We start from the raw sequence: 16,308 nt of genomic DNA, 5'->3' as shown, positions 1-16,308 counted from the left end.
CCTGTACAGTCTCCTCTCCCCGGGGTGTAATGGCTGATAACAGAGAGTAATAGATTGTATCCTCCTGTACAGTCTCCTCTCCCCGGGGTGTAATGGCTGATAACAGAGAGTAATAGATTGTATCCCCCCCTGTACAGTCTCCTCTCCCCGGGGTGTAATGGCTGATAACAGAGAGTAATAGATTGTATCCCCCCTGTACAGTCTCCTCTCCCCGGGATGTAATGGCTGATAACAGAGAGTAATAGATTGTATCCCCCCTGTACAGTCTCCTCTCCCCGGGATGTAATGGCTGATAACAGAGAGTAATAGATTGTATCCCCCCCCTGTACAGTCTCCTCTCCCCGGGGTGTAATGGCTGATAACAGAGAGTAATAGATTGTATCCCCCTGTACAGTCTCCTCTCCCCGGGATGTAATGGCTGATAACAGAGAGTAATAGGTTGCAGTGTGTTGGGGTGATTTATTATACAGTTGGAGAATATTTGGGGGTCACATATTGGGGGGCTGGATCGGTCACTTCTCGGGTTTGTCTTCGGGCTCTCGGACCAGGGCCAGTAACTTGTCCAGTTTGGCCACTTCCACCTCTGGACCTTTGGGAACTTCTTGTCCTTTCTTCTCCTGAAACATAAAAATACAAATCAATAAGACGGGAGAAGGCGCCGCGTTATCTGTGTGCGCTATCTACATAAAGGAATTATTATGACAGGTCTGGGGGTCCGGGACGAGATGACGGATCTGGGGGTCCGGGAGGAGATGACGGATCTGGGGGTTCGGGGGTCCGGGAGGAGATGGCGGTTCTGGGGGTCCGGGAGGAGATGGCGGTTCTGGGGGTCCGGGATGAGATGAAGGATCTGGGGGTCTGGGAGGAGATGGCGGTTCTGGGGGTCCGGGATGAGATGACGGATCTGGGGGTCCCGGAGGAGATGGCGGTTCTGGGGGTCCGGGATGAGATGAAGGATCTGGGGGTCTGGGAGGAGATGGCGGTTCTGGGGGTCCGGGATGAGATGACGGATCTGGGGCTCCGGGAGGAGATGGCGGTTCTGGGGGTCCGGGATGAGATGACGGATCTGGGGGTCCGGGAGGAGATGGCGGTTCTGGGGGTCCGGGAGGAAATGGCGGATCTGGGGGGTGGGAGGAGATGGCGGTTCTGGGGGTCCGGGAGGAGATGGCGGATCTGGGGGGCGGGAGGAGATGGCGGTTCTGGGGGTCCGGGAGGAGATGGCGGATCTGGGGGGCGGGAGGAGATGGCGGTTCTGGGGGTCTGGGAGGAGATGGCGGTTCTGGGGGTCCGGGAGGAGATGGCGGTTCTGGGGGTCCGGGAGGAAATGGCGGATCTGGGGGGCGGGAGGAGATGGCGGTTCTGGGGGTCCGGGAGGAGATGGCGGATCTGGGGGGCGGGAGGAGATGGCGGTTCTGGGGGTCCGGGAGGAGATGGCGGATCTGGGGGGCGGGAGGAGATGGCGGTTCTGGGGGTCTGGGAGGAGATGGCGGTTCTGGGGGTCTGGGAGGAGATGGCGGTTCTGGGGGTCCGGGAGGAGATGGCGGATCTGGGGGGCGGGAGGAGATGGCGGTTCTGGGGGTCTGGGAGGAGATGGCGGTTCTGGGGGTCCGGGATGAGATGACGGATCTGGGGCTCCGGGAGGAGATGGCGGTTCTGGGGGTCCGGGATGAGATGACGGATCTGGGGGTCCGGGAGGAGATGGCGGTTCTGGGGGTCCGGGAGGAGATGGCGGTTCTGGGGGTCCGGGAGGAGATGGCGGTTCTGGGGGTCTGGGAGGAGATGGCGGTTCTGGGGCTCCGGGAGGAGATAGCGGTTCTGGGGGTCCGGGATGAGATGACGGATCTGGGGGTCTGGGAGGAGATGACGGATCTGGGGGTCTGGGAGTAGATGTCGGTTCTGGGGGTCCGGGAGGAGATGGCGGTTCTGGGGGTCCGGGAGGAGATGACGGTTCTGTGGGTCCGGGAGGAGATGGCGGTTCTGGGGGTCCGGGAGGAGATGGCGGTTCTGGGGGTCTGGGAGGAGATGGCGGTTCTGGGGCTCCGGGAGGAGATAGCGGTTCTGGGGGTCCGGGATGAGATGACGGATCTGGGGGTCTGGGAGGAGATGACGGATCTGGGGGTCTGGGAGTAGATGTCGGTTCTGGGGGTCCGGGAGGAGATGGCGGTTCTGGGGGTCCGGGAGGAGATGGCGGTTCTGGGGGTCCGGGAGGAGATGGCAGTTCTGTGGGTCCGGGAGGAGATGCGCACATGTCCGCACTGGTCAGCTGTAGGAAGTGCTGCGTCAGGTAATTCAGTACAATCCTAACGACTCCCTAATTAGAGGATCCTAATAGTCATGAAAAATGAATGGTGGAAACTCATCTCCCTACAAGATTATAGGAAGTAGATGAAAGGAGACGAGGAGGAGGAGGAGCAGGAGACGGAGGAGATAACAGAGACCCAGGTCACATGACTGGATATCATATAATGTACAGCCATTACCCAGAATGCAAATTACAAGGGCAAGTACCACCAAATATGAAAGCTCAGCTCTGAGGCAGCAGAATAGTGAGTGCAACTGCGGCACAATACAGTAACACATGATAAGATACAGGTGATGCTACTATGTGATAACGAGGTAGGTTACTCTCTCTGGGACATTATGGCCTCCTCCATCTCCCTTATACTGATTCCTGTATGGGATGGATATGCTACACTCTCTGGGACATGTTGGCCTCCTCCATCTCCCTTATACTGATTCCTGTATGGAGTGGATATGCTGCACTCTCTGGGACATGTTGGCCTCCTCCATCTCCCTTATACTGATTCCTGTATGGAGTGGATATGCTGCACTCTCTGGGACATTATGGCCTCCTCCATCTCCCTTATACTGATTCCTGTATGGAGTGGATATGCTGCACTCTCTGGGACATGTTGGCCTCCTCCATCTCCCTTTATACTGATTCCTGTATGGGATGGATATGCTGCACTCTCTGGGACATGTTGGTCTCCTCCATCTCCCTTATACTGATTCCTGTATGAAGTGGATATGCTGTACTCTCTGGGACATGATGGCCTCCTCCATCTCCCTTATACTGATTCCTGTATGGGGTGGATCTGCTGCACTCTCTGGGACATGTTGGCCTCCTCCATCTCCCTTTATACTGATTCCTGTATGGGATGGATATGCTGCACTCTCTGGGACATGTTGGTCTCCTCCATCTCCCTTATACTGATTCCTGTATGAAGTGGATATGCTGTACTCTCTGGGACATGATGGCCTCCCCCATCTCCCTTATACTGATTCCTGTATGAAGTGGATATGCTGTACTCTCTGGGACATGATGGCCTCCCCCATCTCCCTTATACTGATTCCTGTATGGAGTGGATATGCTGCACTCTCTGGGACATGTTGGCCTCCTCCATCTCCCTTTATACTGATTCCTGTATGGGATGGATATGCTGCACTCTCTGGGACATGTTGGTCTCCTCCATCTCCCTTATACTGATTCCTGTATGAAGTGGATATGCTGTACTCTCTGGGACATGATGGCCTCCCCCATCTCCCTTATACTGATTCCTGTATGGGATGAATATGCTGCACTCTCTGGGACATGTTGGCCTCCTCCATCTCCCTTATAGTGATTCCTGTATGGGGTGGATCTGCTGCACTCTCTGGGACATGATGGCCTCCTCCATCTCCCTTATACTGATTCCTGTATGGAGCGGATATGCTGCACTCTCTTGGACATGTTGGTCTCCTCCATCTCCCTTATACTGATTCCTGTATGGAGTGGATATGCTGCACTCTCTGGGACATGATGGCCTCCTCCATCTCCCTTATACTGATTCCTGTATGGAGCGGATATGATGCACTCTCTGGGACATGTTGGCCTCCTCCATCTCCCTTATACTGATTCCTGTATGGAGTGGATATGCTGCATTCTCTGGGACATGATGGCCTCCTCCATCTCCCTTATACTGATTCCTGTATGGAGTGGATATGCTGCATTCTCTGGGACATGATGGCATCCTCCATCTCCCTTATACTGATTCCTGTATGGAGCGGATATGCTGCACTCTCTGGGACATGTTGGACTCCTCCATCCCCCTTATACTGATTCCTGTATGAAGTGGATATGCTGCACTCTCTGGGACATGATGGCCTTCTCCGTCCCCCCTTATACTGATTCCTGTATGGGGTGGATATGCTGCACTGTCTGGGACATGATGGCCTCCTCCATCTCCCTTATACTGATTCCTGTATGGGGTGGATATGCTGCACTGTCTGGGACATGATGGCCTCCTCCATCCCCCCTTATACTGATTCCTGTATGGGGTGGATATGCTGCACTGTCTGGGACATGATGGCCTCCTCCATCTCCCTTATACTGATTCCTGTATGGGGTGGATATGCTGCACTGTCTGGGACATGATGGCCTCCTCCATCCCCCCTTATACTGATTCCTGTATGGAGTGGATATGCTGCACTCTCTGGGACATGTTGGCCTCCTCCATCTTCCTTATACTAATTCCTGTATGGGGTGGATATGCTGCACTCTCTGGGACATGTTGCCCCCCTCCATCCCCCTTATACTGATTCCTGTATGGGGTGGATATGCTGCACTCTCTGGGACATGATGGCCTCCTCCATCTCCCTTATACTGATTCCTGTATTGTGTGGATATGCTGCACTCTCTGGGACATGTTGGCCTCCTCCATCTCCCTTATACTGATTCCTGTATGGAGCGGATATGCTGCACTCTCTGGGACATGTTAGCCTCCTCCATCTCCTCCTATACGGATTCCTGTATGGAGTGGATATGCTGCACTCTCTGGGACATGTTGGCCTCCTCCATCTCCCTTATACTGATTCCTGTATGGGGTGGATATGCTGCACTCTCTGGGACATGTAGGACTCCTCCATCTCCCTTATACTGATTCCTGTATGGAGCGGATATGCTGCACTCTCTGGGACATGTTAGCCTCCTCCATCTCCTCCTATACGGATTCCAGTATGGAGTGGATATGCTGCACTCTCTGGGACATGTTGGCCTCCTCCATCTCCCTTATACTGATTCCTTTATGGAGTGGTTATGCTGCACTCTCTGGGACATGTTGGTCTCCTCCATCTCCCTTATACTGATTCCTGTATGGAGTGGATATGCTGTACTCTCTGGGACATGTTGGCTTCCTCCATCTCCTTCTATACGGATTCCTGTATGGGATGGATATGCTGCACTCTCTGGGACATGATGGCCTCCTCCATCTCCGTTTATACCGATTCCTGTATGAGATGGATATGCTGCACTCTCTGGAACATGTTGCCCCCCTCCATCCCCCTTATACTGATTCCTATAGTGGGTGGATATGCTGCACTCTCTGGGACATGTTGGCCTCCTCCATCTCCCTTATACTGATTCCTGTATGGAGCGGATATGCTGCACTCTCTCGGACATGTTGGCCTCCTCCATTTCCCTTATACTTATTTCTGTATGGAGCGGATATGCTGCACTCTCTGGGACATGTTGGCCTCCTCCATCTCCCTTATACTGATTCCTGTATGGGATGGATATGCTGCACTCTCTGGGACATGTTGGCCTCCTCCATCTCTCCTTATACTGATTCCTGTATGGAGTGGATATGCTGCATTCTCTGAGACATGTTGGCCTCCTCCATCTCCCCTTATACTGATTCCTGTATGGAGTGGATATGCTGCATTCTCTGGGACATGTTGGCCTCCTCCATCTCCCTTATACTGATTCCTGTATGGAGTGGATATGCTGCACTCTCTGGGACATGTTGTCCTCCTCCATCTCCCCTTATACTGATTCCTGTATGGAGTGGATATGCTGTACTCTCTGGGACATTATGGCCTCCTCCATCCCCCTTATACTGATTCCTGTATGGGGTGGATATGCTGCACTCTCTGGGACATGTTGGCCTCCTCCATCTCCCTTATACTGATTCCTGTATGGAGCGGATATGCTGCACTCTCTGGTACATGTTGCCCCCCTCCATCTCCCTTATACTGATTCCTGTATGGGATGGATATGCTGCACTCTCTGGGACATGATGGCCTCCTCCATCTCCTTTATACTGATTCCAAATGGAGTGGATATGATGCACTCTCTGGGACATGTTGGCCTCCTCCATCTCCCTTATACTGATTCCTGTATGGGGTGGATATGCTGCACTCTCTGGGACATTATGGCCTCCTCCATCTCCCTTATACTGATTCCTGTATGGGGTGGATATGCTGCACTCTCTGGGACATTATGGCCTCCTACATCTCCCTTATACTGATTCCTGTATGGGATGGATATGCTGCACTGTCTGGGACATTATGGCCTCCTCCGTCTCCCCTGTATACTGATTTCTGTATTGGGTGGATATGCTGCACTGTCTGGGACATGATGGCCTCCTCCGTCTCCCCTTATACTGATTCGTGTATGAGATGGATATGCTGCACTCTCTGGGACATGTTGGCCTCCTCCATCACCCCTTAGATACTGATTCTGTATGGGATGGATATGCTGCACTCTCTGGGACATGTTGGCCTCCTCCATCTCCCTTATACTGATTCCTGTATAGAGTGGATATGCTGCACTCTCTGGGACATGTTGGCCTCCTCCATCTCCCTTATACTGATTTCTGTATGGAGTGGATATGCTGCACGCTCTGGGACATTATGACCTCCTCCATCTCCCTTATACTGATTCCTGTATGAAGTGGATATGCTGCAATCTGTGGGACATGTTGGCCTCCTCCATCTCCCTTATACTGATTCCTGTATGGGGTGGAAATGCTGCACTCTCTCGGACATTTTGGCCTCTACCATCTCCCCTTATACTGATTCCTGTATGAAGTGGATATGCTGCACTCTCTGGGACATGTTGGCCTCCTCCATCTCCCTTATACGGATTCCTGTATGCAGTGGATATGCTGTACTCTCTGGGACATGATGGCCTCCTTCATCTCCTTTATACTGATTTCTGTATTGGGTGGATATGCTGCACTCTCTGGGACATGATGGCCTCCTCCATCTCCCTTATACTGATCCCTGTATGGGGTGGATATGCTGCACACTCTAAAACATGTTGGCCTCCTCCATCTCCCTTATACTGATTCCTGTATGAGATGGATATGCTGCACTGTCTAGGACATGATGGCCTCCTCTGTCTCCCCTTATACTGATTTCTGTATGGAGTGGATATGCTGCACTCTCTGGGACATATTGGCCTCCTCCGTCTCCCTTATACTGATTCCTGTATGGAGTGGATATGCTGCACTCTCTGGGATATGTTGGCCTCCTCCATCTCCTGTATACTGATTTCTGTATTGGGTGGATATGCTGCACTGTCTGGGACATGATGGCCTCCTCCGTCTCCCCTGTATACTGATTTCTGTATTGGGTGGATATGCTGCACTGTCTGGGACATGATGGCCTCCTCCGTCTCCCCTTATACTGATTCTGTATGGGATGGATATGCTGCACTCTCTGGGACATGTTGGCCTTCTCCATCTCCCTTATACTGATTCCTGTATGGAGTGGATATGCTGCACTCTCTGGGACATGATGGCCTCCTCCATCTCCTTTTATACCGATTCCTGTATGAGATGGATATGCTGCACACTCTGGAACGTGTTGCCCCCTTCCATCCCCCTTATACTGATTCCTATATGGGGTGGATATGCTGCACTCTCTGGGACATGTTGGCCTCCTCCACCCCCCTTATACTGATTCCTGTATGGGGTGGATATGCTGCACTCTCTGGGACAATATGGCTTCCTCCATCTCCCTTATACTGATTCCTGTATGGAGCGGATATGCTGCACTCTCTGGGACAATATGGCTTCCTCCATCTCCCTTATACTGATTCCTGTATGGGGTGGATATGCTGCACTCTCAGGGACATGATGGCCTCCTCCATCTCCCTTATACTGATTCCTGTATGGAGTGGATATGCTGCACTCTCTGGGACACGACGGCCTCCTCCATCTCCCTTATACTGATTCCTGTATGGAGTGGATATGCTGCACTCTCTGGGACATGTTGGCCTCCTCCATCTCCCTTATACTGATTCCTGTATGGAGTGGATATGCTGCACTCTCAGGGACATGTTGGCCTCCTCCATCTCCCTTATACTGATTCCTGTATGAAGTGGATATTCTGCACTCTCTGGGACATTATGGCCTCCTCCACCCCCCTTATACTGATTCCTGTATGGGGTGGATATGCTGCACTCTCTGGGACATGTTGGCCTCCTCCATCTCCCTTATACTGATTTCTGTATGGGGTGGATATGCTGCACACTCTGGGACAATATGGCCTCCTCCATCTCCCCTTAAACTGATTCCTGTATGCAGCTGATATGCTGCACTCTCTGGGACATGATGGCCTCCTCCATCTCCCTTATACTGATTCCTCTATGGGGTGGATATGCTGCACTCTCTGGGACATGTTGGCCTCCTCCATCTCCCCTTATACTGATTCCTGTATTGGGTGGATATGCTGCACTCTCTGGGACATGATGGCCTCCTCCATCTCCCTTATACTGATTCCTCTATGGGGTGGATATGCTGCACTCTCTGGGACATGTTGGCCTCCTCCATCTCCCTTATACTGATTCCTGTATGGGATGGATATGCTGCACTCTCTGGGACATGTTGGCCTCCTCCATCTCCTTCTATACGTATTTCTGTATATGGTGGATATGCTGCACTCTCTTGGACATGTTGGCCTCCTCCATCTCCCTTATACTGATTCCTGTATGGAGTGGATATGCTGCACTCTCTGGGAGATGTTGGCCTCCTACATCTCCCTTATACTGATTCCTGATGGAGTGGATATGCTGCACTCTCTTGGACATGTTGGCCTCCTCCTTCTCCCCTTATACTGATTCCTGTATGGAGTGGATATGCTCTGGGACATTATGGCCTCCTCCATCTCCCCTTATAATGATTCCTGTATGGGGAGGATATGCTGCACGCTCTGGTACATTATGGCCTCCTCCATCTCCCTTATACTGATTCCTGTATAAGGTGGGTATGCTGCACGCTCTGGGACATTATGGCCTCCTCCATCTCCCTTATACTGATTCCTGTGTAAGGTGGGTATGCTGCACTCTCTGGGACATGATGGCCTCCTCCATCTCCCTTATACTGATTCCTGTATGGGATGAATATGCTGCACTCTCTGGGACATGTTGGCCTCCTCCATCTCCCTTATAGTGATTCCTGTAAGGGGTGGATATGCTGCACTCTCTGGGAGATGTTGGCCTCCTCCATCTCCCTTATACTGATTCCTGTATGGAGCGGATATGATGCACTCTCTGGAACATGTTGGCCTCCTCCACCTTCCTTATACTAATTCCTTTATGGAGTGGATATGCTGCACTCTCTGGGACATGTTGGCCTCCTCCATCTCCCCTTATGCTGATTCCTGTATGGAGTGGATATGCTGCACTCTCTGGGACATGTTGGCCTCCTCCATCTCCCCTTATAATGATTCCTGTATGGGGAGGATATGCTGCACGCTCTGGTACATTATGGCCTCCTCCATCTCCCTTATACTGATTCCTGTATGGGATGGATATGCTGCACTCTCTGGGACATGTTGGCCTCCTCCATCTCCCTTATACTGATTCCTGTATGGAGCGGATATGCTGCACTCTCTGGGACATGTTGGCCTCCTCCATCTCCCTTATACTGATTCCTGTAAGGGGTGGATATACTGCACTCTCTGGGACATGATGGCCTCCTCCATCTCCCTTATACTGATTACTGTATGGAGCGGATATGATGCACTCTCTGGGACATGTTGGCATCCTCCATCCCCCCTTATACTGATTCCTTTATGGAGTGGATATGCTGCACTCTCTGGGACATGTTGGCCTCCTCCATCTCCCTTATACTGATTCCTGTATGGGGTGGATATGCTGCACTCTCTCGGACATGTTGGCCTCTACCATCTCCCCTTATACTGATTCCTGTATGGAGTGGATATGCTGCACTCTCTGGGACATGTTGGCCTCTACCATCTGCCCTTATACTGATTCCTGTATGGAGTGGATATGCTGCACTCTCTAGGACATGTTGGCCTCTCCTCCCTCCATAGAAAACAGCGGCGCATGGCCGCACACTCGCCGAAAGATACAGCATGAAGTGGATATGCTGCACTCTTTGGGACATGATGGCCTCCTCCATCTCCCTTATACTGATTCCTGTATGGAGCGCATATGCTGCACTCTCTGGGATATGTTGGCCTCCTCCTTCTCCCCTTATACTGATTCCTGTATGGGGCGGATATGCTGTACTCTTTGGGACATGTTGGCCTCCTCCATCTCCCTTATACTGATTCCTGTATGGAGTGGATATGCTGCACTCTCTGGGACATGTTGGACTCCTCTATCTCCCTTATACTGATTCCTGTATGGAGTGGATATGCTGTACTCTCTGGGACATGTTGGCCTCCTCCTTCTCCCTTATACTGATTCCTGTATAGGGTGGATATGCTGCACTCTCTGGTACATGTTGGCCTCCTCCATCTCCCTTATACTGATTCCTGTATGGAGTGGAAATGCTGCACTCTCTGGGACATATTGGCCTCCTCCATCTCCCCTTATACTGATTCCTGTATGGGGTGGATATGCTGCACTCTCTCGGACATGTTGGACTCCTCCATCTCCCTTATATTGATTACTGTATGGGGTGGATATGCTGCACTCTCTGGGACATAATGGCCTCCTCCATCTCCCTTATACTGATTCCTCTATGGGGTGGATATGCTGCACTCTCTGGTTCATGTTGGCCTCCTCCATCTCCCTCATACTGATTCCTGTATGGAGCGGATATGATGCACTCTCTGGGACATTATGGCCTCCTCCATCTCCCCTTATAATGATTCCTTTATGGGGTGGATATGCTGCACGCTCTGGGACATTATGGCCTCCTCCATCTCCCTTATAGTGATTCCTGTATGGGGTGGATCTGCTGCACGCTCTGGGACATTTTGGCCTCCTCAATCTCCCTTATAGTGACTCCTGTAAGGGGTGGATATGCTGCACTCTCTGGGACATGTTGGCCTCCTCCATCTCCCTTATACTGATTTCTGTATGGAGTGGATATGCTGCACTCTCTGGGACATGATGGCCTCCTCCATCTCCCTTATACTGATTTCTGTATGGGGTGGATATGCTGCACTCTCTGGGACATGTTGGCCTCCTCCATCTCCCTTATACTGATTCCTGTATGCAGTGGATATGCTGCACTCTCTGGGACATGTTGGCCTCCTCCATCTCCCTTATACTGATTCCTGTATGGAGTGGATATGCTGCACTCTCTGGTTCATGTTGGCCTCCTCCATCTCCCTTATACTGATTCCTGTATGGGGTGGATATGCTGAACTCTCTGGGTCATGTTGGCCTCCTCCATCTCCCTTATACTGATTCCTGTATGGAGTGGATATACTGCACTCTCTGGGACATGTTGGCCTCCTCCATCTCCCTTATACTGATTCCTGTATGGGGTGGATATGCTGCACTCTCAGGGACATGTTGGCCTCCTCCATCTCCCTTATACTGATTCCTGTATGGAGTGGATATGCTGCACTCTGGGGGACATATTGTTGGCCTCCTCCATCTTCCTTATACTAATTCCTTTATGGAGTGGATATGCTGCACTCTCTGGGACATGTTGGCCTCCTCCATCTCCCCTTATGCTGATTCCTGTATGGAGTGGATATGCTGCACTCTCTGGGACATGTTGGCCTCCTCCATCTCCCCTTATAATGATTCCTGTATGGGGAGGATATGCTGCACGCTCTGGTACATTATGGCCTCCTCCATCTCCCTTATACTGATTCCTGTATGGGATGGATATGCTGCACTCTCAGGGACATGTTGGCCTCCTCCATCTCCCTTATACTGATTCCTGTATGGGGTGGATATGCTGCACTCTCTGGGACATGTTGGCCTCCTCCATCTCCCTTATACTGATTCCTGTATGGAGTGGATATGCTGCACTGTCTGGGACATGATGGCCTCCCCCATCTCCCTTATACTGATTCCTGTATGGGGTGGATATGCTGCACTGTCTGGGACATGATGGCCTCCTCCATCTCCCTTATACTGATTCCTGTATGGAGCAGATGTGATGCACTCTCTGGGACATGTTGGCCTCCTCCATCTCCCTTATACTGATTCCTGTATGAGATGGATATGCTGCACTCTCTGGGACATGTTGGCCTCCTCCATCTCCCTTATACTGATTCCTGTATGGGGTGGATATGCTACACTCTCTGGGACATGTTGGCCTCCTCCATCTCCCTTATACTGATTCCTGTATGAGATGAATATGCTGCACTCTCTGGGACATGTTGGCCTCCTCCATCTCCCTTATACTGATTCCTGTATGGGGTGGATATGCTACACTCTCTGGGACATGTTGGCCTCCTCCATCTCCCTTATACTGATTCCTGTATAGAGTGGATATGCTGCACTCTCTGGGACATGATGGCCTCCTCCATCTCCCTTATACTGATTCCTGTATGGAGTGGATATGCTGCACTCTCTGGGACATATTGGCCTCCTCCATCCCCCCTAGCAGGGACCTACAGGGATTACTGTAGATAGTGGATATGCTGCACGCTCTGGGACATATTGGCCTCCCCCCTAGCAGGGACCTACAGGGATTACTGTAGGTAGTGGATATGCTGCTGTCTGTGGGACATGTACACTGACACATTACAGTAGGGAGCGGATGTGTTGTACTCTCTGTATATGTAGGTCACACATAATGGAAGCTTTTCTGCAGGATGAAGACGTCTCGGGGTCCGGATAAAAGCCTCATTAATCGCCCGACGCCGGGGTCTGGGGGCTGCGGCTCGGAGCTGCTGCATCGGGTGCCTGGAGGCGACTCTTTATCTGTGCGCTGCAAACGGGGACTAGAATAATAAAGGGGGGAGTAACTGTGACCTGCACTCCTCACAGGCCAGGCTGGGGGTTGTAGTCCTAGGGGTGGGAGTGTAGATGTGATCTGCACTCCTCACAGGCCAGGCTGGGGGTTGTAGTCCTAGGGATGGGAGTGTAGATGTGATCTGCACTCCTCACAGGCCAGGCTGGGGGTTGTAGTCCTAGGGATGGGAGTGTAGATGTGACCTGCACTCCTCACAGGCCAGGCTGGGGGTTGTAGTCCTAGGGATGGGAGTGTAGATGTGATCTGCACTCCTCACAGGCCAGGCTGGGGGTTGTAGTCCTAGGGATGGGAGTGTAGATGTGATCTGCACTCCTCACAGGCCAGGCTGGGGGTTGTAGTCCTAGGGGTGGGAGTGTAGATGTGATCTGCACTCCTCACAGGCCAGGCTGGGGGTTGTAGTCCTAGGGATGGGAGTGTAGATGTGATCTGCACTCCTCACAGGCCAGGCTGGGGGTTGTAGTCCTAGGGATGGGAGTGTAGATGTGATCTGCACTCCTCACAGGCCAGGCTGGGGGTTGTAGTCCTAGGGGTGGGAGTGTAGATGTGATCTGCACTCCTCACAGGCCAGGCTGGGGGTTGTAGTCCTAGGGGTGGGAGTGTAGATGTGATCTGCACTCCTCACAGGCCAGGCTGGGGGTTGTAGTCCTAGGGATGGGAGTGTAGATGTGATCTGCACTCCTCACAGGCCAGGCTGGGGGTTGTAGTCCTAGGGATGGGAGTGTAGATGTGACCTGCACTCCTCACAGGCCAGGCTGGGGGTTGTAGTCCTAGGGATGGGAGTGTAGATGTGATCTGCACTCCTCACAGGCCAGGCTGGGGGTTGTAGTCCTAGGGGTGGGAGTGTAAATGTGATCTGCACTCCTCACAGACCAGGCTGGGGGTTGTAGTCCTAGGGATGGGAGTGTAGATGGGATCTGAACTCCTCACAGGCCAGGCTGGGGGTTGTAGTCCTAGGGATGGGAGTATAGATGTGATCTGCACTCCTCACAGGCCAGGCTGGGGGTTGTAGTCCTAGGGATGGGAGTGTAGATGTGATCTGCACTCCTCACAGGCCAGACTGGGGGTTGTAGTCCTAGGGATGGGAGTGTAGATGTGACCTGCACTCCTCACAGGCCAGGCTGGGGGTTGTAGTCCTAGGGATGGGAGTGTAGATGTGATCTGAACTCCTCACAGACCGGGCTGGGGTAGGTAGTCATGTACCAGAGAGTGCAGCATATCCCCAGTGCACGTAAAAACGTCTCTCCAGGAACCATACATAACACTGGCTGCAGAGAGCACAGAGCACAGCAGTGTGAGGTCTGATTACACATCTCTCCAGGGACAATATATAACACTGACTGCAGAGAGCACAGAGCACAGCAGTGTGAGGTCTGATTACACATCTCTCCAGGGACAATACATAACACTGGCTGCAGAGAGCACAGAGCACAGCAGTGTGAGGTCTGATTACACATCTCTCCAGGGACAGTACATAACACTGGCTGCAGAGAGCACAGAGCACAGCAGTGTGAGGTCTGATTACACATCTCTCCAGGGACAATACATAACACTGACTGCAGAGAGCACAGAGCACAGCAGTGTGAGGTCTGATTACACATCTCTCCAGGGACAATACATAACACTGGCTGCAGAGAGCACAGAGCACAGCAGTGTGAGGTCTGATTACACATCTCTCCAGGGACAATACATAACACTGACTGCAGAGAGCACAGAGCACAGCAGTGTGAGGTCTGATTACACATCTCTCCAGGGACAATACATAACACTGGCTGCAGAGAGCACAGAGCACAGCAGTGTGAGGTCTGATTACACATCTCTCCAGGGACAATACATAACACTGGCTGCAGGGAGCACAGAGCACAGCAGTGTGAGGACTGATTACACATCTATCCAGGGACAGTACATAACACTGGCTGCAGAGAGCACAGAGCACAGCAGTGTGAGGTCTGATTACACATCTCTCCAGGGACAGTACATAACACTGGCTGCAGAGAGCACAGAGCACAGCAGTGTGAGGTATGATTACACATCTCTCCAGGGACCATACATAACACTGGCTGCAGAGAGCACAGAGCACAGCAGTGTGAGGTCTGATTACACCTCTCTCCAGGGACAATACATAACACTGGCTGTAGAGAGCACAGAGCACAGCAGTGTGAGGTCTGATTACACATGTCTCCAGGGACCATACATAACACTGGCTGCAGAGAGCACAGAGCACAGCAGTGTGAGGTCTGATTACACATCTCTCCAGGGACTATACATAACACTGGCTGCAGAGAGCACAGAGCACAGCAGTGTGAGGTCTTATTACACATCTCTCCAGGGACAATACATAACACTGGCTGCAGAGAGCACAGAGCACAGCAGTGTGAGGTCTGATTACACATCTCTCCAGGGACAATACATAACACTGGCTGCAGAGAGCACAGAGCACAGCAGTGTGAGGTCTGATTACACATCTCTCCAGGGACAATACATAACACTGGCTGCAGAGAGCACAGAGCACAGCAGTGTGATGTCTGATTACACATCTCTCCAGGGACAGAACATAACACTGGCTGCAGAGAGCACAGAGCACAGCAGTGTGAGGTCTGATTACACATCTCTCCAGGGACAATACATAACACTGGCTACAGAGAGCACAGAGCACAGCAGTGTGAGGTATCATTACACATCTCTCCAAGGACTTTACATAATACCGAATGTAGAGAGCACAGAGCACAGCAGTGTGTGGTATGCTTTTGCATCTCTCCAAGGACAATACATAACACAGGCTGCAGAGAGCACAGAGCACAGCAGTGTGAGGTCTGATTACACATGTCTCCAGGGACAATACATAACACTGGCTACAGAGAGCACAGAGCACAGCAGTGTGAGGTATCATTACACATCTCTCCATGGACTTTACATAATACCGAATGTAGAGAGCACAGAGCACAGCAGTGTGTGGTATGCTTTTGCATCTCTCCAAGGACAATACATAACACAGGCTGCAGAGAGCACAGAGCACAGCAGTGTGAGGCATAATCACACACCAGGGACAATACCTTGCGGTCACACCTGATGTCAGTGTTACAAGGAGATGAGTTTTCTCCATTTAGACCTGAGGGTGTATGTGCAGCATAGATGATGACCCTGGTAAGGCCCTGGAGGTGCAGGACCCGTCATGGCGGATGTGTATAACATAGGGAATATTTGCTATGACAGGAGCAAGGACGATGCCCTGCTGCACCAGGATGATTCACGGATCCAATTAGCGGTGCGCAGTGCGGTTACAACTACCCTGATATTATTACACTATTAATAAACGAGATGCTCTGCAGCGCTGCGCACATGTTATGAGGCGCAT

At 51.8% G+C, this 16,308-nt stretch overlaps 1 protein-coding gene across 1 annotated transcript in view; it reads right to left on the bottom strand.

Moving 5' to 3' along the window:
- Positions 1–439: 439 nt before the first annotated feature.
- The window catches only part of DNAI1 (dynein axonemal intermediate chain 1), a 142,126-nt gene continuing 126,257 nt past the window's right edge, over positions 440–16,308 (bottom strand). Inside the window, exon 21 of the mRNA XM_072132714.1 lies at positions 440–617. Within this exon, the coding sequence (XP_071988815.1) occupies positions 513–617 (105 nt within the window). The 3' untranslated portion in view covers positions 440–512. The remainder of the gene's footprint in view (positions 618–16,308) is intronic.

This window comes from Engystomops pustulosus, chromosome 1 (assembly GCF_040894005.1).
Source record: "Engystomops pustulosus chromosome 1, aEngPut4.maternal, whole genome shotgun sequence".
Lineage (NCBI taxonomy): Eukaryota > Metazoa > Chordata > Amphibia > Anura > Leptodactylidae > Engystomops > Engystomops pustulosus.
Note: the sequence above shows the minus strand (reverse complement) of the source record. Positions and strands in the feature narration are given on the sequence as shown.